Genomic DNA, 21580 nt, shown 5'->3' on the forward strand with positions numbered 1-21580 from the left:
CATTGTCTCAAAGGTCACTGCCCCCTGCCTAGAAACACATGTGTACCTCCTAGAAAACTTCACCAAAATAACCCCCCCCAACCCCCCACCCCCCCTCAAAGAGGGAGCTGCCACTACAAGCCCAACCTGATGCCAACACCCTCCTATGCCAAAGACATCCTGTTGATGTGACAGATGAGCAAATGATCCAAGTGGGAAAAGTGTGTAGCCTAGTAGGTGGATATAGAACGACTCCCAGTCGTTTTTTCAATCCAGACCATTTGACCAGGAAAAAACTCTGGGCCCTAGCTCTTTGATCAAGAAAAACTCCTGGCACTAATGATAATGAACTGAGTGCTTCCTCCATGTGCTTGAAGTGTTTAACGTTGTTAAAGCGTTGGTGGTGAAAAGGAGCGTCTTTGGGTCTTGAAAGAAGAGTTCATTGGTGACGAGAGATTAGCATCTCAACAGGTTCATACACACACACCTCAAGGCAAGGTGGAGGAGGTGAGGAAAGGTTGGTTACTCCAGGGGGCCCTATGGAGGGATATGGAGAGGAGAATGTATGTATATGTACACTGGCCCATGTTTGAGTCTAACTCCACAGATCACTGACCGCGTCACCAGCAGAGTATCCTGTGTTTGGTGTGAGCGGCCATTGTTGTGATGAAAAGGGCACTCAGGTCAGCCATCTTGGACATCATCCTACCTGGCCCTCAACCTGAATGCCTCATTGTTTACTCAGTCAGTCTATGCGTGTTTTGACTTCCTGATTTATGGATTTGGGGTGTGTTTTGGGGTAAACACAGGTTGGAACATGGACCATATGGGCTTGGTGTTGGTGTAATGGTGGTGGGGAGTCCGGGGTGCTAAAGCATGCAAACATGCTTGACATGAAAATGATAAAGGAGTTGGCTGAAGCAGCGACAAACAAGGGGTGTCAGTGTCCTCGACAAAGGTTGAACCTTTGACATTTATCTGTGTGTGTGTGTGTGTGTGTGTGTGTGTGTGTGTGTGTGTGTGTGTGTGTGTGTGTGTGCGCGCGTGTGTGTTTGTGTGTGTGTGCATGTGTGTGAATGTGAGCATGCATTTGACTTCACGAATACTGTACTATATGTACATGTGTGAGAAAGCACATATGCTTTCAGACTTGCATAAACAAGTTTGCAAACACACACCACACACGTTTTATTAGTACCCGTTGGGTATGCCAGTGAAGTCATTGCCTGCTAGTATTTCAACAGTTGCGTAACACAGCATGAAGTGCCCATTCTCCTCTCATCTCACTCCCTAAAACAGACTTCCATTGTTGTTGTTTTTCCATCATCTCAGTTTAGGATTCCGGGTTACATAAAGTCATTACGTAATGTCAAATAAGTGTGTTTTTCAAGGGAAGATATACATTTGTGTTTGTGTTGTACACACACCATTAAAGGCTGAGTTCACTCTAAAATTGGATTTCTGCGACCAACCACATACTTTCCCTGCACGTCCACATGTTCCAATATTATAGAAGTGGCATTACAGGCCGTGCAGCATGTCAACATACTGGACACCTAGCCACTACTTAGCACAATGGTCACATTCCTTCACTGACACAGAACCGCGGTGTGACATAGCTGTGCTCTGAGGGTCAGAGGTCAATACCATCCTGCTGGGACCATATATACTGAAATGTATGCACTCACTGCAATGTAAGTCGCTTTGGATAAAAGCGTCAGGTAAATGGCTAAGTGGCTAAATGGCTAAATGCCAGTGGCATCCTGGTCACACAGCACTGTGTGGGTCAAATGTGAGGACACAAGTCACAATCCTAGTCGTCATTTGGGGACCAGTGACAACAATGGCCCACTATCAGTTTGAGTCTTTGTTGGCATGTCATGTGGAGCATTATGCAAGTAAAGTACATGGAAAAAACCACAAGGACAGTTATTCTAAGTATTGTCATGCGTACTTGCTTTTCCATTTAACTGTGTGGTAGTAATTATTGTTGTCTCCCCAGAGCAGAATGACTAAACTTTCTCTGGTCAGCCAAGGTCAGTCAACTTGGACATAGCCAACTCCATATATCTGTCTTTGTGCAGCATGTGTGTTCTGTGTGTGTGTGTGTGTGTGTGTGTGTGTGTGTGTGTGTGTGTGTGTGTGTGTGCGTGTGTGTGTGTGTGTCTGTATGTCTGTGTGTGTGTGTGTGTGTCTGTATGTCTGTATGTCTGTGTGTCTGTTTGTTTAAAGATGAGATGGGCAGCCCTCTCCAAACATACACATAAGTTGTCAAAATAAACCTTTGAAATACGTTGTTTGGATAGTGCTATCCTACTTATTTTTACAGATGATATTTACAGGGGTTCAGCACCCCATTTCTTTCGCCGAGTGAGAACTTTGGACTGAGCAAGTTGTGTGCTCACCTATTTCACTTGTTTGTCTGACATGTTTTTGAATGCTGCTTTATTGTCTGAGGTGATCCTGTGAGTCATTTCCTCAGAAAATCTTCCCCTCGTTGATCGGGCCTACCATGCAACCTACCATAATGCTTCTGTTGAATATGACTATAGGAGCAGTTTCATGGTGATGACATCATATAATATGGTGCATGGTTGTTTACAGGGCTAAACAAGTACTAAACAGTCATGTACAACTGATGGACAGTTTACCAGAGTCTCTGGACGGATGTCAATCAAATCCAAATGAAAATGTAATAAAGTCATTAGAATAAACGGATACTGTGTCTCTCACACATCCTTATCAACCACAATCTAATCACATGATTGGATGACTGACTCCCCTGCATGCTCTCGGTTTGCTACTTTACGACATTAATGTATACGGTTCACATGGTGCAGTAAAGAACCCAGTTACCATTGGTACATGAATGTATACGGTTCACATGGTGCAGTGAAGAACCCAGTTACCATTGGTACTTGGTGTGTGACTTTTGCACCAACACCTTTATGACAAACGACTCCCTAGAGAGTAATTACAAAGTGCAGAGGTGACATCAGTTCACCGCGTTGCCTGCAACACAGCATGGACCATACACTGAGTTTGGTATGGTAAGGATCAGGGTCGGCCAGCTGCATTCTTCCAGAGTCACTCTCTTGACGTATAGTGCTATTCCGGTGGGGAACATTCTGTGCTTGCTGTCTATATATTTATCAGCAACATAAACAAGCTGCTATGCACAGAGGTCACGTCACACAGAATGCTACATGCTGGTCCAAATCATCACAGGGGGGCCGATAGGCCTCATCGGGTTTGAGTGTCACATCGACACCCCACACCAGAGGATGACAGGATAGATAGAGAGATAGAGAGGTAAAGGGTAGGGAAGGTGAAGCAAGAGGGACAAATGCAGATGTATCGACATCGGCAAAGGTCCTGCTACCGAATTAGCAAAGCTATGCTCAATGGAAGGGGATACCCTGAGAATTCCCATAAAGAATGATTGGTCTGACGGTGGGTGTGAGTCGTTGGGATCGCTCTCGTGCGTTCCCCTGCCCACCTACAGGGTGCATTTTGGGTAACGGTGCAGAGTGGTCAAACGAGGCGTCTCTCTCTTGGTTTGCAGAAGTGTTTTGGTTGTGAGATGATGATAGCTGAGGTGGTCTAGTGTGAGTGTCTGCATGTCCATGTGAGCGTCGATACCTCAACGGCTTGTCACCGTTTGAAATATAAGTCACTCGTTTCACCATGGGCAGGTCAGCTGTTTGATAGGCGACACCCTAAAAGCAGAGCCGGTGTATTATATGCATCATCAATGGACTCTTTTCACATATCCGTCTGAGGCAATCCTGTGTCTTTCTCAAGGCTAAGGCTTAATCGTCTTCATGGGGATCTCTAACACATGACTTGAACACTGTAGGGTTTTATACACTACAGGGCTGACCCCAACTATAACGTACTGGCTCTGCTATTTTTCTTTCACATTGTCGTTTCCAGCACGGGTACAGCAACGATGGTGGATGCATAACCAGGCCAGCCCAGTACAGTTCAGCTCAGCTCAGCTCAGTTTGTTTCTGTATGGTAAACTAGGATAAAGTTGTCCTGCTGTGTCTCTACAATCCATCCATATAATCCATCATCAGTCACCTATTCTCAGTTAGCGACATTGTTTTCCAGTTTCCTGATTTAGTGCACAGAGACCCTCTGCTCAGCAGGGACACCTGATCCCCACCTGACCCCCCAGCAAGGTGGCCCACCGGTGAGACCTGTCCACCACCAACATGCTTTCTGTTCCATTTGTTCCCTCACTGTAGTCCACATGCTTTGGAGAAAGCATCATTTTTTGCCATGTCTTAAAAAGGAGTCAAAATACAGGTGTTCTGCTGTTCATGTTTTCCCAAAAACAATCCAATAACAATCCACCAAGCAGCCTGTGTATCCCCCACAATAACACAGAATGTTTAACATCAAAAGCCCTTATGGATCATCAGATATGTCCAGTACCAGGTGATAAATGTAGTTGTGGTATGCTGTCTCTCCCTCTCTGTGATGACATTGAACCCACTGCGGCACGTGTGTGTCTGAAGGAGGGCGAGGATGAGGAGGAGGGAGGCTCTGTGGTGTGTGGAACACTCTGTTCTGTACATTTTGTTCTACATCTCAGGCAGCGCTACATGCTTAAAGCACGGGAGAGGCGATACGGCTCAACGTCGCCACCTGGCTGTGAGTCGAGAAAAGACACGATTAAAGACTTACAGAGGTTGAGTATGGACACACTCCACATACCACACTCACACACGCGCGCACGCACACGCACACGCACGCACGCACACACACACACACACACACACACACACACACACACACACACACACACACACACACACACATTTACCGATGTTCCACGTTCCATCTGTAGAACCAAGATGACATGAAGGAAAGGCAATGATTACTGCTTGCTACAGCAGCAATTTCTCAACGCTGAAAACAACGTTAACCCCTGCCGTCAACAATCAATGCTTAACACTCTAAACTTGTTGGATACACCTTCACATTTGTTTTGTGGTCTTATTTCATTCGGTTTATTTATCGTTGTCCTGACTCACCTTGATTGATTATCAACAACGTATGGTGTTATACAGATACAACAGTTTCAACCAGTTTCATGCGCCATTTAGGATCAGGTATATCTATACATGAATGGGTCAGTTCAGGTCACTCAAGATAAGGTACATCAATAAATTATTTAGAATCAGGTGACAAAGGACCACCGGGGGCCACCTAGTGGCCATGGAAGGCAATGGACGAAGGATGGATTGGCACAATTGAGATTCAATATATATAATATATGCCATTTAGCTGACGTTTTTATCCAAAGCGACTTACATTGCAGTGAGGGCATACATTTTTCAGTATATATGGTCCTAGCGGGAATCAAACCCACAACCTTAACATTGTTAACACCATGCTCTACCAACTGAGCCACAGAGGACCAAGATTCAGAGTAGCATGTTGTTGTTGTTTATTTATTCATGGCCACTGTAATATATTGCCTTATAGCAGTGTAAATATAAGTATACATACAAGTATACATTTAAGTTTAAGAAAAGAGAATAAGTATAGGTAATGTATGTATTTTGAATAAATAAGATTTACGATCATTACTGGCTATGCTGTTTTTGTTACACACTCTGGTGATCAATTCGCATGTCCCTGCACACACACTTTTTACATGTTTTCAACTAACACGCCTTTCACATAATGCCTGCTGATACAATGTTTGCTTCCAACAACTTCTAATACACATTTTTATAGGATACACTTCAACAAAATTCATAAAAAAAATACAACCTGCAACACACAATTATGTGAATTATGACATCATACTTTCTTCACCTTGCATTGTGATTAGATGGTTATGCAGATGGAATGAGTGGTTGCTAAAACAATATTTCAAATGATAACATAAGGTGCATCATTCAAGTTTTTGAAAAAAAGCATCAATGATGTCATAAACAAAACATATTGCTCTTGCTCTGCTCCCCCAGTACCAGAGATGAGGAGTTGTTCCAGAGTGATATAGACTCTGGCTACTCCTCAGTTAGAGGGTCTTTCTGTCGTAAACAAAGCATTTTGTTTTTAAGTCTTCACACTTTAAATGATGACGATAACTTGATCAACTCTGTCCCTCTTGATCCTCACCTCTTGATCCTGTCTTGTGGAGGATGCCTCCCCTCTTGCAGAGGCCTCACTCCCTTTCTCTTCTGATGAGGAATCCTCCAGAAAGAGAAACAGGGAGGACGGTAGCCCCAGCCCTCTGCCCGTCCCCAAGGGTCAGCATCGCTCAAGGGCCAAGGGTCAGCAGTGCTCAAGGGCCAAGGGTCAGCAGTGCTCAAGGGCCAAGGGTTAGCAGTGCTCAGCCCAACAAAAACAAGAGGAGCAGGGAGAGTGGAGATGGAGCAGAAGACGGAGCATTGTGACTGCCAATGGCCCCTGGTCCTAGCATAGATTTTCTTCCTATGATGACTGATGTATAGATGATTCACTTACTTTAGACAAATATTCTTGTTGTAAGTCGCTTTGGATAAAGGTGTCTGCTAAATAGCAACCATTTAAATGTAAATGTAAGAGCACATCTCCAGTCTGGACTATGAGGGATTCAAAGCATCCAGTTTATATTAGCATCCAGGAAAATACAGTAGACAACTACTAAGTGTTTATAGGATTGGGAATTTAACAAAATGTGATATGCAAAACACAGGGGTTGTATGGTTAGGATTTGGGGAGGGTGAGCTCAACTTAGATCTGTGCCTGTGGAGGGAAATCCAATGCGGTTTCCTTCACATCCAGATGGTCAAGACTGTCACGTACTGCTGACCTCTTGGGATTTATCTAGGATGGAGCAGAGGGGGGGGGGGGGCACTGGCCTGCGGAGGCAGGACATAAAACACACGTGCATGACAGAACTTCAGATTAGTTGAGTAAGTTATGGCGGGTGAGATTTCATAGGAATATTCTGAATATTGCGTTGGAGAGATACAGTTTGTTTGTGTGCGGGTGGTAGATTTAAGCTGACACAATGTGTGATCTGACAATAAAGACTAGTCTACTGTAGGCCTACCGTTCCAGGGTTGGAGCAGTGGCACATCAATGGTGTATCACTAAAGAGTCTTTCTAGTAATCCTGGAGAGAAAAATAGTGATTGGTTGTTGTCATTGTCTATAGAAAATGTACTGTAGATTGATGAGGCCAACTAGCACTGGAGCTGTTTTTGTGTGTTGTCCATGAGCTAAGTAGCACTAGAGTTGTAGTGTTGACAGTAGAGCTGTAGTGTGTAGTATAATATAACTCCAGGGGTTGATTAGCAGTGCCAGTCCCTAGTGAATAATGCAGATAGGTCTTTAACACGGACAGAAACTCAACCCCTCTCTGAAGGCTGAGGCAGGACCAGAGAGATGGCCTGATACGACTCACACACACGGAACCATCTGAGTCTGCAGCACAGTTTCGAAGCTAATAAAGAAATGTTAAAGGCGTGTTAAAATATCCAAGAAGGAATGCTGTTTCCAAAACGTCTATGAATTGTCGAAGTAAATATGAATATGAAGATAATATGAATATGAAGGTAAAATAACACATAACACACTGTTGTTCAAGCCACCATAGGCAAAGCTAACACTATTATTAGCTCATGTCATATATAAATAGCTAATATAAATAGCTAATATATCATAGCTAATAAAACAATGTGTTGTGCAGGAGGGACACCATCAGCAATGGGAAACTGTGACCTCTAGTGAGGTTGGATCCTATTACATGGAATGTCCACACACTGTACAATCCAGTATACCTTTTTACTGTGTCCAGACCACACAGGCCAGACTCTCACAATCAGTCAAACATGACAGTGGCAGTACTGTATACAGTATCTATGGTTTAGCATGCTGTGAATTATCTTATTTTTTTCACCTCAACCAAATTGCACCTCTTCATATTGCACTTTATCTCTTCAATGTATTATTGTCATCTGTCATTTCGATTCATGATATACTGTATGCCCATTGTCCCAAATTACTGCGAAAAAAATGACTTCTAAATGCTTACAAGGCTACTATCGCTTGGGCCCAGATCAAAATGATCCAGATTGAAGAATCCCCTTTTTTGCAATCCAGGATCAGATCAGCATCTGTCTTTTCAGAAAATGAACAGATAGGATCATTCCGATACAAATACAACAATATCAACATCACAGAATCTATATTTTGAGTGTCTGAATAGGCCTCTGTCTTGCCATCTACCGAGTGAGTTATGTTAGAAGTTTTTGTTTTGCCAAAAATACATGAGTGCATGTCACTTGCAAGTAAATGTATTAATGTATCTGCATTACTCATAATATAACACATTGACAAAATGTAACATCTCACTGAAGAACTCAAGAAATTCAAAACACAAATCCAAATTGTCTTCATTGTCTTCATTGTCTTCGAAAACGCAACTTAAACCAAGAAACACTGATTTTGGAAGACTTAGAAGTTCTTAATTGCGTACAATTGAAACATAAAATACTATTACTAACCTGTATCTACAGTAAGATGTGTATTATTTCTTACCTTATTTACATTACTATTTATTTGTTATAGTGCCTTTCACCTTTCTAAATCTACCCTCAATCCACCCCACTGGGATCAAGATTATCGTGATTTTTGGCCAAATTTTTCAGTTTTGAAATACCCAATTGTAATTAATAAGATTTATTCCATTCGGATTGCTGAAATCCGATCAGAAAACTTTTTTAAGAACTGGGCCCTGGCAACCCACCATGAGCATCCACCTGAATGTGAAACAGGTGAATGCTATTTGAACATCTCCATCTCAGTCGGAAATCCAAGCCGGAGGGGCCATCATCAAACAATGACTGCTGTTCAATTAGGGAACATCCATTTAGGGACAAGGGTACAATGTTCACACATGCCACTGCCATGCAAACCCATTAATCATTCATGTTTATCTTATAGGTCTTCAGACCCCTTACATCTCGGCTCATTAAGGCTGAACTCTATATGGTAATCAAAACGAGGAACATGAGAGCTGGAAGATCACATTACTGGGTCGTATAATCAAGATTATCATCAAGGCTGTTGATATTATACAAGTAAAGAAAGTCCCTTTCCACTTACAGTATGATTATGTTTCATATTATGTATTACAAACGATAAGCAGAAAGAAATATGAAGAAAACTGAGAGCCCTGACTCTCAGATTATCGTCTTGAACTTGTTAAACTTGATAAACTGTTAAACTTCTGAACAGCCAGTCAACACAAACCAGAAAAAACCCCATATTTCTCACATACTAGTCAACTGTATTGTCTTCAGTGCTAAATGAAACTCTATAGTTCATTAAACCTTCATGATGTCTGTCTCCATCTACATGAAACTGGCAGACCTTCTCAGGTTGCCAAGAGACCAGCGACCGGAAACCAAGGTGTTGTAGAGCAGCATGGGGGAGTCTGATTGGTGGCTCTTTTGACTGACAGCAAGCAGGCACCAATGAGAGCACTTTAATGAAGTGACCAGGTGAAGAGCGGAGAGGGGATGGATTTGTGTACAAATGCACAACTGCATAAGTAAAAGAAGCAATTGCATGAACCAGTGTTGTTGCTCATACTGAAATTGAAAAGGTGATTAATGCATTGCATGAATCTCAAGATTCAGCTACTGAATGCAAGTAATCATCTGATCTTGGTTAACACCCTATCACACGGCAGCCTGTGACAGAATTGAACCACGGTGAATTAGCAGAAACATTAAGCCATGCCTACTGAACATGAGCATGTTACTTTGGGCCTGCCTCTTCCTAATGCTGGCCAAACAGGCCTATTCTCTCTAATGTGCATCTCCAAATGGCATCTGGGTGGAGCTGCCCGCTGAATTAAGGTAACTAGAGTCGGTCCACCTATGCCAACCAATAATGGACCACAGCCTCTGGAAAAAAGCCCTGCTTAAATATACATGAGGAAACCCACACCTGTTTCCAGGTAACCGATGCAGGGATCCTGAACCGTGAAGCTGTGTGTGTGTGTGTGTGTGTGTGTGTGTGTGTGTGTGTGTGTGTGTGTGTGTGTGTGTGTGTGAGTGTGGGAGTGCGTTTGTTTGTGTGTGTGTGTGTGTGTGTGTGTGTGTGTGTATGTGTGTATGTGTGTGTGTGTGTGTGTGAGTTTTTGTGTGTTTGCTCACAGCAGGCTCCTCGCTTTACTTGTTCAGACGCTCCATACAGACGCCACCAGCAACCTGTGTTCTCTGACAAGAGAGCCATAAGCTGACCAGGGAAAACATCATGAAAGAGCACAGGCTTGAAACCCTCTAAACTTCTGGATCCAGAAGTACGTTCCTTGTGGTTGGTTTGTTGTCTGAGGGCTGAAAGCCTACGCATGGGAAAAGGACATTGTCCCAACTGAGAAGACCCAGAGCGGGAAGTGGGGGACTTGGCGGAGAGCGGGCTGAGCTGAAGACACTGTGAGGTCTTATTGTCACTGCTAGAAGTCCTCTGAAGTGATTAAGCATGAATCCACTGTGGAAAGTATACAAGAGCAAGGTGCTGAAGACCCTGAACCCGGACCAGGAGGAGGACACTGCAGAAGAGGTAGAGAAGACCAAGACACTTGATCTCCTGATGCTTTCTCCTCCTTCCTTTCCCTCTCTCTGCTCTGAGTTTTTACACTATGGGCCCCAATTTGCATGTGCATAATGTAATAATCCGCTGGGAGTTTTGAATACTGCGTCTAGTGTTTCCATGATATGTATTGCATTCTCAGATTCTCAGTTACAAAAACTCTGATTGAGTAATTACAGTTTTCTCAAAACCATTGTTAAAATCAAGCTACAATAAAAATCACGCCGTAGAGTATTCTGAGTTTTTGCTCTGCTCAGCACTATTTGCTGAATGAAATTGATGTGTTGGTGGAAACTGGTGGCCGCTGATGTTAGATAGTGGTTAAGCAAACAACTGCTCTTTCTGATGTGCTGCGTAGACCAGCTCTATGACTGACAGTGTGGATTAGAAAGTGTGGGTAGGAACTGCAACAGTAAGTATACAGTAGTTAGTTTTAAGTTGCTTGTTTGCCTGTCATCTCTTATTCATTGTGAGTTGAATGGGGCTGTACCAATTAACCCTCTCACTGCCTTGCCTGAAAGGCTTATCACTGACGGAACTCTGAGGACACTATAGAGCAGTTCCTCTTGTGCTTTGTGATGTCATTGACCGTGGCAGCCAGCAATGGCATACCACTTAAACACCGCCTTTCAATGTTATCACGATACAATACGATACGGTATGATGTGATGCCATGTTATACTAAGATACGATACAATATAATTTAATTTATCCCCTTAGGGAAATTAGTTCAATGTTATGCCAAAGTCATGGAAACATTTTCAAACCCAATACGTTGCTAATGCCTGCCTTCAGTAACTAGTGGTATTTACATATCACCTGACTCCACCTCAAACAGTATCTTGTGGTATGATGGTCATGTGATATTGGTTTAAAAAATTACTTTTGATGAGCTAGATATCAAATTATTTTCAAGCTCATCGACACCCCTGCCCTGTCCAGGACTGCTTCTGAAGAGTGAACAGGCATAGTGGACAGGACGGGCTGACCCAGTTTTCCATAGCGCTGGGGAACCTGATCCTGAACAGGAGCTGCACACACAGATTAGATGGCATTCCTGTGAGTGACAGGAGATAGGAGACAGATAGCCAGGCCTGGGGTGTGTTCAGACGAAACCGTCCTCCTCTCCGCATGCCAGCCCCTCGGCTCAGCTCTAAACCGTCCCTGTGTCCTTGTCTTGGTGACAGAGCCGATGTACAAGGATATGTCTGGAGACATAGTTTCCATGTAGTTATGGGTGTAGAGTATCTGTCATCACTGCTGGGTCTGTGAGAAACAAAGTATATTGACCTACTTGTCACTGTGAATGAGTTGTATGTATTTGATTTAGTGTTGGACGATGGTAAAGCAGGGTTGGCAGTTGATCCTTGAAAGGGCACAGGACTAGAGTGACTGAATCACTCGTTACTTGAGTAGTCTCATTTCAGTCTGCTGAATCACTTGCAATAACTGACGATTTTGATCTTTCGCCATGCTACTTTGATGTGGTTGTTGTGCTACATTTCGGCCTGGTCCAGAATGTGGACCGGAGATGTTGTTTCGGTCTTGGAAAACAAGTGGCTGTTATGCACTGCAATATAGGACACCGCCTTAAGCATTTCTGAACTGTCAATGTATGTTTCATAGTAATACAAAGGAAAACAAAATAATGATTTATTTATATTCATAAATATTATTTTCATCAGTCATCCCTCTACGTTAGACCTATATTTCCTTGCAGTTAGTGGAGGAAATGAAAAAGTTTTGCTTTGTAGTGTTCAGCAAAACCACTAGAGGGCGTCCTCTCCCAGTACGTCCTCTACATCAGGGACTACAGATTTCGGAATGCGCTTCTGACTCAGTATTCATACTATACCGTAACAGAGCTAATCATTTAGTCAGTTTATCGGCCATACATGCTGTGTCTGTAGCTAACCATACAGATGGAACATTGTGTTGTTGTACTTCCAGGTCATTGAGGTGGAGAACGATGTGAGTCCTGTCCTGGAGGATGAGGGGCCCAGTGCAGTGTCCCAACTGGCCAAGAGAGTGAGTGAGCCCTGGCCCTGTGTCGGAATTGACTTTAGCATTGTTAGAATCATCACATACGGAACATCTCTGCAAACATAAACAAATGTTGGTATAGAGTTGGAAGACACACACACACACACACACACACACACACACACACACACACACACACACACACACACACACACACACACACAAACACACGCACGCACAGACCATTTAAATGCTTGATATGTATACTTAATGAACTACTTGAACTTTGACCCTGTGTGTGGCTGTGTGTTCAGGTGCAGGGTGCCGGGACCAAAGGCTGGAACAGGATGTCAGCGCTCTTCAATAAGGATGATGAGCACCAGCTACTGGAGGAGACTGAGAGTCAGCCAGTGGCAGACCAGTGAGTAGGAGTACAGTATCCGTCATCACAGTTTCTATTTCTCCTCCTCCTCCTCCTTTTTCTCCTCCTCTCCCTCCTCGTCCTTTCCCTCCCTCTCCTCCTATTTCTATTGATCAGTTTACCGAAAGATCAAGCTCATGGATCAGTTTTTGCCACTTTTATATGTTTTCCATAGTACTGCCTTTCAACACTCTCTGAGCATGTCTTATGAAAAGCAACACACTCATTGGTCCTCCCCTCCTCCCCACGTATCTCCAGCCCGCTGGCAATGAGACCCGAGGAGCCTCGCCCTGCCAAGCGCTCGCCGTTCTGGGACAACTTCGCCACCAAGTGGCAACAGGCGGCCGCCATGAAGCAGCAGGAGGCGGCAGCGGCTGCCACGGCGGGCGAAGCTGGCACGGAGGATGGTCAGGAGGCCGCGGGAGAGGGCGGGAGGGAGGAGAGGCAGGAGGGGGAGTACGCGGAGAGGGAGGAGAGTGAAGGGGGGGGAGGAGGAGGAGGAGGAGGAGGGGGAAGTAGCAACAACAGCTTCTCCAAATACGCCTCGCTGGGAGGAGGGAGCGAGGACACAGCCTTCAAGTGGAACTTTGTCACCAGCAAGCTGGCTGAGCTGAAGACCAAGAGCATGGCCAAGACCAACTAGCCAGCTGCAGGGGGTGGGATGGGGTTGAGTCGGGTTGGAGGGGGGTACAGTGGGCAGGGGTGCTCTCCTATATCACTACCACCCTCTTTCTACTTGTTCAGATGCAAATTGCACCTACAGGACCACACTGTAACAAGTTGCTCTGGTCCCGGTCTCTCCCTGCCTTAACCAAGTACTTGTCGTGGCTTTGCATGACAATGACGAAGTAGTTGGTTGAAGCAGACAGGCACACAGGCTACGTCATCTGAGCATCAGTATCTGATATGTGTGTACTAGGAGGGGCTCATTTCTTTCTCTTTTCCTCAATATTATAGCGTTCTAACCAGCCCTGACACCTACAGTAGATGCTCCTTAATCCATGGTATAGGACTCACACCTCACAGCAACGACAAACAAGCAGGATCAGATCTGTTTTCCAACTAAATTGGATTAAGAGATTAAACAGAGATAGATAGTTGGATTAGGTCTTGGATTAACTCACCACCAACCTGGATAGAGAGGAAAGGGATTTCATGTTGATACGATTGCTTATGCTGTAAAAGCGTAATGCAATATTGAATGTTTTCTCTTGAGATTGTGAATGGGAAAGATAGTGTGTGTGAAACTTGAATGTGAGTGACAACGCTGCCCTTTACGGACAATATTTGACTCACTGTCCTGGCAAAATGCCTTGATGTGATGGTTGAAGTTTCTTGGTGTTTTCTTTTCTTTTTTTTGTATGAGAATGGTGATCTACTCTTTTTTTCGTACAAAGCAGTTCTGCATTCCATCCTTTTGTGTGTTTGACTGTAAAAGTTGAATGCCTCCATTGTTGTTTTTTCTTTTGTTCTGTTCTGTCATAAATACACATGATGAATGTTCTGTTCATGTGTTGATGTTCATGTTTTGATGTGCTGCTCCCTCTTGTGCGCTAATAAAAACCATTGTACTGACAACCACCTGAAGGAGACCATGTCGACACTGTGGGTGAATATACATGTATATATGGAGACAGAAAAACAAAAACAAAAACAAAACCTCTGACTCCAGCTCACTGCTGGAGGAAGGTCTTCGCAGCTGGCAGAGTCATTAGCTAACATTTGCTCTCATACACGTAGAGAGACCCCATGCAGTCCACAGACATAATGTGGGAGAGATCTAAGGGGACCCCTGTGCCTTTTCGTCATGCTGTGTGTGTGTGTGTGTGTGTGTGTGTGTGTGTGTGTGTGTGTGTGTGTGTGTGTGTGTGTGTGTGTGTGTGTGTGTGTGTGCGTGTCTGTGTGTGTGTGTGATCGTGATCACGGCCTGGAGATTATGGCTGGGGTCCCGCCGTCATCACAGAACTCTCAGCCTCCGAGGCAACTGAGGTCAGAGGTCTTGTTGTTGGAGGGGAGAGGGAGCAACCTTGGGGAGATCAGTGGCGACCAGTGGAGGCTGGTGGAGGTAGAAATCGGAGGATGGGCTCATTGTAATGCATGGAACGGAATGAGGAATGGTGTCAAACACATGTGCAGTAACATGGTAGGGTGTTGTGTGGGAGTCCACAGCAGGGGGCGACCTTGGCCAATTTGTGGGTCAATTTAACTTTGAGGTGAGTAGAGATTATATACGGTATATATATATATATATATAAAGGAAAACAGACAGAGCATTTTCAAGTTGCTATCATATATATGATGACTACTTGAAAATGCTCTGACTGTTTTCCTTTTCTCTAGGTCACCGCACCCGTTTGCTCTAAATTTGATCTTCACTCAGTCCTTTCTGACAGACACTTACACGCCACTCTATGGATGATTAATATTGGATGATTGAGCCAAGAAAAACATGCATCATATTTCCTATCAATAACTTCCACCCAGGTGGACATATTTATTGGAATTTATAGCACCTCTCCCTTCCTTCCCCTCTCTCTCTCTCTCCCCTGGCTTTTCCTCCTCCCTCCTCTTTTTCATTTCCTCTTTCACCATTCTTTTTTCCTCCATATTCTCCACTGTCTGCTCTACATCCCATTCACCTCTTCTACCCCTCCAGTCCACACTTCCTGTCGAAAGATGTTGTCTTCCTCCGACCCCTGTTGTCTTCCTCTGATATTTTACCTCTATATTCTCTTCCGTGGAAAACATTTACATCCTTAGATAAGAAATAATACCAGTCAAAATGCTAAAGTAACTTCAGAATGGAGAGTAGCATGACCCCTGATTGCCTTGCAGGTTTGTGAGTCTGTTCCACCTATGGAATTGTGTCTCATGTCAGCGAAAAGAACACCCATATATATATATATATATATACCCTGCTTTCGCTCTTAGCTGTATGACAGTCAGTCCCAAAAGGGTACTGCCACAGCTGTCAGCCTCTGTTTGACTCAAAACAAGCCATGTCCCCCTCCCCTCACACTTCACTCTGGGAAGAGTTTGCTTTTGGGGGACTTTTTCGTGATTCAAGCATTCTGGACTGATGCGACAGCATCCCAAAAATACCTTGAGAAAATCAATGTTACAAGCATCAAGCTTTACATGTTATGATGAGATATGATTGGGAAAATGGCCATTCCGATGAACACAGACAATCTGATCGTTATAGAAGCAGGACCCAGAATGTGCATGTCTTGGCTGAGTCGGCTCTTTGACAACCAAGCTAGCAGGATGCATCAGTTCTGTGCAAATGGGGTTTGTAGAGCATGAGGGAATCACAAAGTGCATATTGACCGAATATGTTCACAGTTTGGCCTGGGCATGCCTCTAGTGTGGGCCGCACAGAGACAGAATGAGGTTGAGGCGAAATCTTAAAGTTTACTGAATTTGACTGGATGTCTTGCCTCCAAATGTGTGCCACACAGACATATTTGTTTTTCGGCTCACAGCTTATGTACAAAGCTAGGTTAATAGCAGCCTCCCCTGGTCCATAGTGATTAATAACAGGAAATATATTCAAGGAAATTATGGCAAAAATATTTACTCACTGTGTTAGCTTTGATATGCTTCCAAAAAAACAATGTACTGTAGACACAAAAGGGCGGATGCAAGAGAGAGAGAGAGAGAGAGAGAGAGGGAGAGAAATGAATAGAGGGAGATAGAAAGCAAAATCAGAAGTGTGTCCAAGGTTGCACACTGCGAGCCACAACATCTCCCCAACAGATTAGAATGTTTAGGTTGAAATAAGGTACGTAATCATATCTCTGATACATGACTCACACACACGCCGTAGCATATAGATAGCCTTGTCTGTCCTGCCCTGATGTATTGAGAGTGGCACATCCCTGTTGAAAAGTGTAACCCACACCAAGGTAGCCTTTTCATAGGGGTGTGTACAGTTCTCTCTCTCTTTCTCTCTCTCCCTCTCCTTCTCTTTCCCTCTCCCTTTCTCTCTCTCTCTCTCTCTCTCTCTCTCTCTCCCTCTCTCTCTCTCTCTCTCTCTCTGAGGGAAACTTGACCCTGCTAGTCCCTGGAGCCTCTGCCATATGGTCCGTGTATGTCCCCTATGTTACTCTTCCTGCATACCCATGTCCCACCCTGCCTGCAGGTGTGTCCCACTCTCCACCGCCACACGTTACATTCCGAGACACGATCCTCACCTGAGTGTCTTTTTTCCGCTGAATGACTGAACAATGATGACAAGAAACCCCTCTACACAATGGCAGCCGCTGTGTTCCATAATGTGTAGCCAACAAAGGCAGCCCACAATGCTGCGTGAGCAATGTGATAATTGTAGCACTTTACCTCAAAGTATTTTTTTTTTTTTTTACCACTCTCTCCTGGATCGACAAGAAGGGAGCAGGTAGTTTTTGAAGTTTAACAAGGGAAGATTGTTATGGATTTATTTCTCCTAAATGACCTTATTGTGGTGAGTTTACCTTAGTAATTGTCATGATATATTACAGTTACATTGTGGTAATTATAGCATCAAACTCATGAGAAAAATCCTTGGCCCTTTAATTAGTGCATTAATATGATTTGCTTATCATATAACTGACTGAGAATGTGGCTATAAGTTAGAACTGGCACACACTCTCACACATAAGACACAGACAAGTAAGAAGGATATTACCCGGAAACCACTTTTCTGTTACTGCTATATATGAACCCAGGTTAGGAACAGTGTGAGGTCAGCAGTATAGAATTATGTCTGGGGTCATTTATAGAACCTATTGAAGAGAGTTGCAGCGTTGAAATGAAACGAAATTGCTATGTGATTATCGTTGTAAGTTGATGTTGCATTTCCAACTGTGACCACTAAGCATCTGTAAGACCAGTGGGCCGGTGGAATCACACCGTGTGGGTCCGGCCAACGTCTGTACTAGAAAAATAAGACATTCCTCCAAAATAACCAAATCGCTATGTCTTGGTTTCGCAAGGTACGATTTTGAAATGATATTACTCATATTGAAGGCTTCTGAAGAATGTTGTCATAATGTCTCTCTCCTTCTAATTCCATCTTTTTCCCCTTCGGCTTTGCCTGTGAACTGAGATCATAACGTAGAGTGAAAGGCAACGTCTGCAGGTGGATTTATGAGACGAGCGTAGTAAAAACAAACAGTAAAGTCTGTGTTTTACTCACAGCCTCAAACACACTTGTTCCACAAAGGGCTTCCTCCCCCTTCCAGACAGACATGCCCAGCAGCACCCAAGGGTGACAGAGTGTAGGTGGGCGTCTGAGCGGTTCTGGTGACTCACACACACACAGGCAGCAGACCCATCTGGAACCTACAGGACCTGTGTGAACATAACCACCGCTATTACGCACTGTGTGAACATAACCACTACAACACCCCCTCACACACCCTCACACAGCCCTTGACTGACACACACACACACACACACACACACGCACGCACGCACGCACGCACGCACGCACGCACGCACGCACGCACGCACACACACACACACACACACACACACACACACACACGTTTTCACTGAGTACTTAGTGGAACAGATGTAGGAATGGACGATGTTATTGACCTCTTCACCTGGGTTTTCCCTGAGTCTACCTAACCTGCTGCTCACTCTGAGGGCCAGTGGAGACAACCTCAGGTAGTATGTAACCAAGCAGTTTAGTCTATACAAAAAGTCCCCATGAAATGCCTCTCCTTTCTTTTGTTAGATTTCATATACTGTAGTAGTTGCTCCTCTATAAACAGACACAGTTGTGAATGCATACTCGTTAGGAAACACTCCAACAGGTTTTCCTATTTGACAGTTCAGGTTTGTAAACAACCATGTTATGTTTTGTTTCCAGCTTGAGGTGAAAAAGACCTGGCGTGTCTTACAGAAATGTGGCGCTAGACAGCTCCCTAATGCTCTTATCACAGAAAAACAGAAGATGCCCAAATTAAACCAGAGCTACAACTGTTGTACTTATGGCAAAAATATTGACTTCTTCTTCTTCTTGATTTCTACCTAATGACTGCAGAAACAATATGTTGGTTTAGGTTATGGCTTCTGTCTCACTCAAGACATCCACCCTTAAAGGGACACTTCACCCATTTTCAACATCACATTCATTATCTCCCACACCATACCAGTGTCTAAATATACATTTTCTATGTTCTGTAGACGGAGAGATGTGAGAAAAGGATGTAAGGAAATGACCCCCTACGATGTCATTGGAGGTAAACAAAAACAAACATTCAGTTATTTTCAGAAACTACAATGAGTTTCCAGCCAGCGGGAGTGTGTTTGTGGCTGTTGTTTTGAAAATAAATGACTTCAATATTTAGTTTTAATTTCCTTGCAACCTTTTGTCTTATCTTTTTGATTACAGCACATAGAAAATCGCCGTTTTCAAATATGTGGACACTGTTATGGTGCTGGAGATAATGAATATGAGGTAAAACATTTAATCCAGAAGTGCTAATCTGTTGATCCTGTCAAATACATAATTGGTCAAGCCCACTGTGTAGATATATGAAACTGAGTGCAGGAGGTTGGATGCACCCATAAGAAGCATGCTTTTCTGTGCTTTGAAGTAGTCATTTCAAAGTCAAAGTCAAAGTGGCTTTAATGTCAATTCTTCACATGTCAAGACATACAAAGGAATCGAGAGGACGTTTCTCACTCTCCCACGGTGAGACAGATAAAGTGCCCAGGCACAACAGATAAGACAAGACATACTAAAAGTAAAACATTCAATAAAAATAATTTAAACAGTGCAAAAAGAACAGTCAGTAAAGACAGTAAATAGCAGCCAAATATTCATATAGATATATGAAACAGCCATAGCAGTGAGAAATATCTGGGTCTTTTTTACTCATCCCCTCCTTGCCTTGAAGTAGAGAACTGATGGAACATCTCTAAAGTGGCCTAGCTGTGTGTGAGTACGGCCTTTAGAGGCTCTTTAAGGTTTTTTGCCAGAAGAGGTATAAGGAAGTGGGGTAAATTATTTAAACCCCCTTTTTCGGTCCCCCACTCACGCAGTGCCGAAGGGTTCTCACAGGAACCGGAGTGGCCGACTTTTCAGCGCGTAATCTGCTGGCTCAATCTCATTTTCTGTAATCTCCTAGCTCTTGAGGCGGTGGATTTGGGACCCCCCTCCCCCATTGCTATCTCTCCCACTATCTCCAAAAGAGGGGTAATCTCTCCATTAAGCCTCCCCCATCCCACCCTTTCAGACCTCCCAACCTCCCACAAATCATACACCAAGCCCTCAGAAGCCCCTCTAGCCACTGGCCTCCATCCCCAATCCCCCCCATCACCCACGTCTCCCTCTTTCCTCTCCTGTCTTTCACTGCAGGAAATTTGATCCCACATCCCAAACATGGGGACGTCACACTCTTCTGTAAACAGATTGATCCGTGTATAGTGATTATTCGTGTTCTCAAAGGGGTATAGGGACTGATAAATGTCAATCAATGGTCAATACAGTTGAGTATACTGTATGCTGTTCTATTTGTGGTCCCCTGAGGCCTGGTAAACATGTGGGTATTGATTATTTCTCTGTGATGGTGTTGTGCACAAAGTATCCAATGAAAAGCAGGGAATGTTACAGAATCTTAGCCGCTTCATAAATACAAACTAGGTAGAGCTTTGAACCACTGACATGCCTCTCTGTCTCTGTTTCTTACCATCTATCTCAATTCCAAGGACAGCACGTTTTATTTATTTATCCTCAGTCTTCAATCGACACAGTTTCAATTTCTGTCAGGTTGTTGTTGGGCAGACAAAATGCTCACTGATAAAAGAAAAAAATTAAGTTTTGTCTTTGGTTTGTATGTTTGGAAATAGAGGATGCGTGATAGGTTCTGCATTGCAACCCCTCACAAAATCCCTGTCAGTCTCACGTTTCTGTTTCTACAGCTGTTTGGGATGTTGTTCTATGCTCTGCTCCTGGGCTGCCCCCTCCCCCTCCCCCCGCCCCCCGCCCCACTCCCCCTCACCCCTTCTCATCCTACCCACCCCTCTCTCTTTCCTCAATCCCACAGTGAGAACCGCCACAGTTATTTCACATAGACTCAACCCAGGGGAGGCTGGTGGAGGTAGAAATCAGAGAACAGACTCATTGCAATGCGTGTGTTTGATACCATTCCTCATTCCATTCCATGCATTACAGTGAGCCTGTCCTCCAATTTCTACCTCCACCCGCCTCGTCTGAATCAACCCCAGCAGGTATAGTGACGATAGTAGCAAACAAGGGCCAAGTATTCACCCCCAACCTAACAAATGGAGGAGGAAATGTAGCGTAGTGGAACCAGACGACAATATCCGTGCTACATGTCTGGGCCCACGGTGCCTTTGAACAACCAGGTATGGTTGGTGTGTGTGTGTGTGTGTGTGTGTGTGTGTGTGTGTGTGTGTGTGTGTGTGTGTGTGTGTGTGTATGTATGTGTGTGCGTGTGTGTGTGTGTGTGCGTGTGTGTGCGTGTGTGTGCGCGTGCGTGTGTGTGTGTGTAGGGTGGTGGTGGTGTTGGTGTGGGGGGGTGGTAGACATCTATTCACAATGGACCCATGGGTTCGGCTTACACCCCTC

The 21580-nt window shown here is 44.1% G+C and overlaps 1 protein-coding gene across 1 annotated transcript; it reads left to right on the forward strand.

Moving 5' to 3' along the window:
* Nucleotides 1-10478: 10478 nt before the first annotated feature.
* On the forward strand, nucleotides 10479-13636 carry LOC310810832 (uncharacterized protein C1orf232; the record flags this gene model as incomplete). The annotated part of the gene is made up of 4 exons (XM_083678688.1): nucleotides 10479-10559; nucleotides 12540-12617; nucleotides 12887-12993; nucleotides 13252-13636. 4 exons carry the CDS (start codon nucleotides 10479-10481, stop codon nucleotides 13634-13636), a joined length of 651 nt encoding a protein of 216 aa, XP_083534814.1.
* Nucleotides 13637-21580: the final 7944 nt, after the last annotated feature.

Source organism: Argentina silus (genome assembly GCF_951799395.1).
Source record: "Argentina silus genome assembly, chromosome: 10".
NCBI classification, from domain to species: domain Eukaryota; kingdom Metazoa; phylum Chordata; class Actinopteri; order Argentiniformes; family Argentinidae; genus Argentina; species Argentina silus.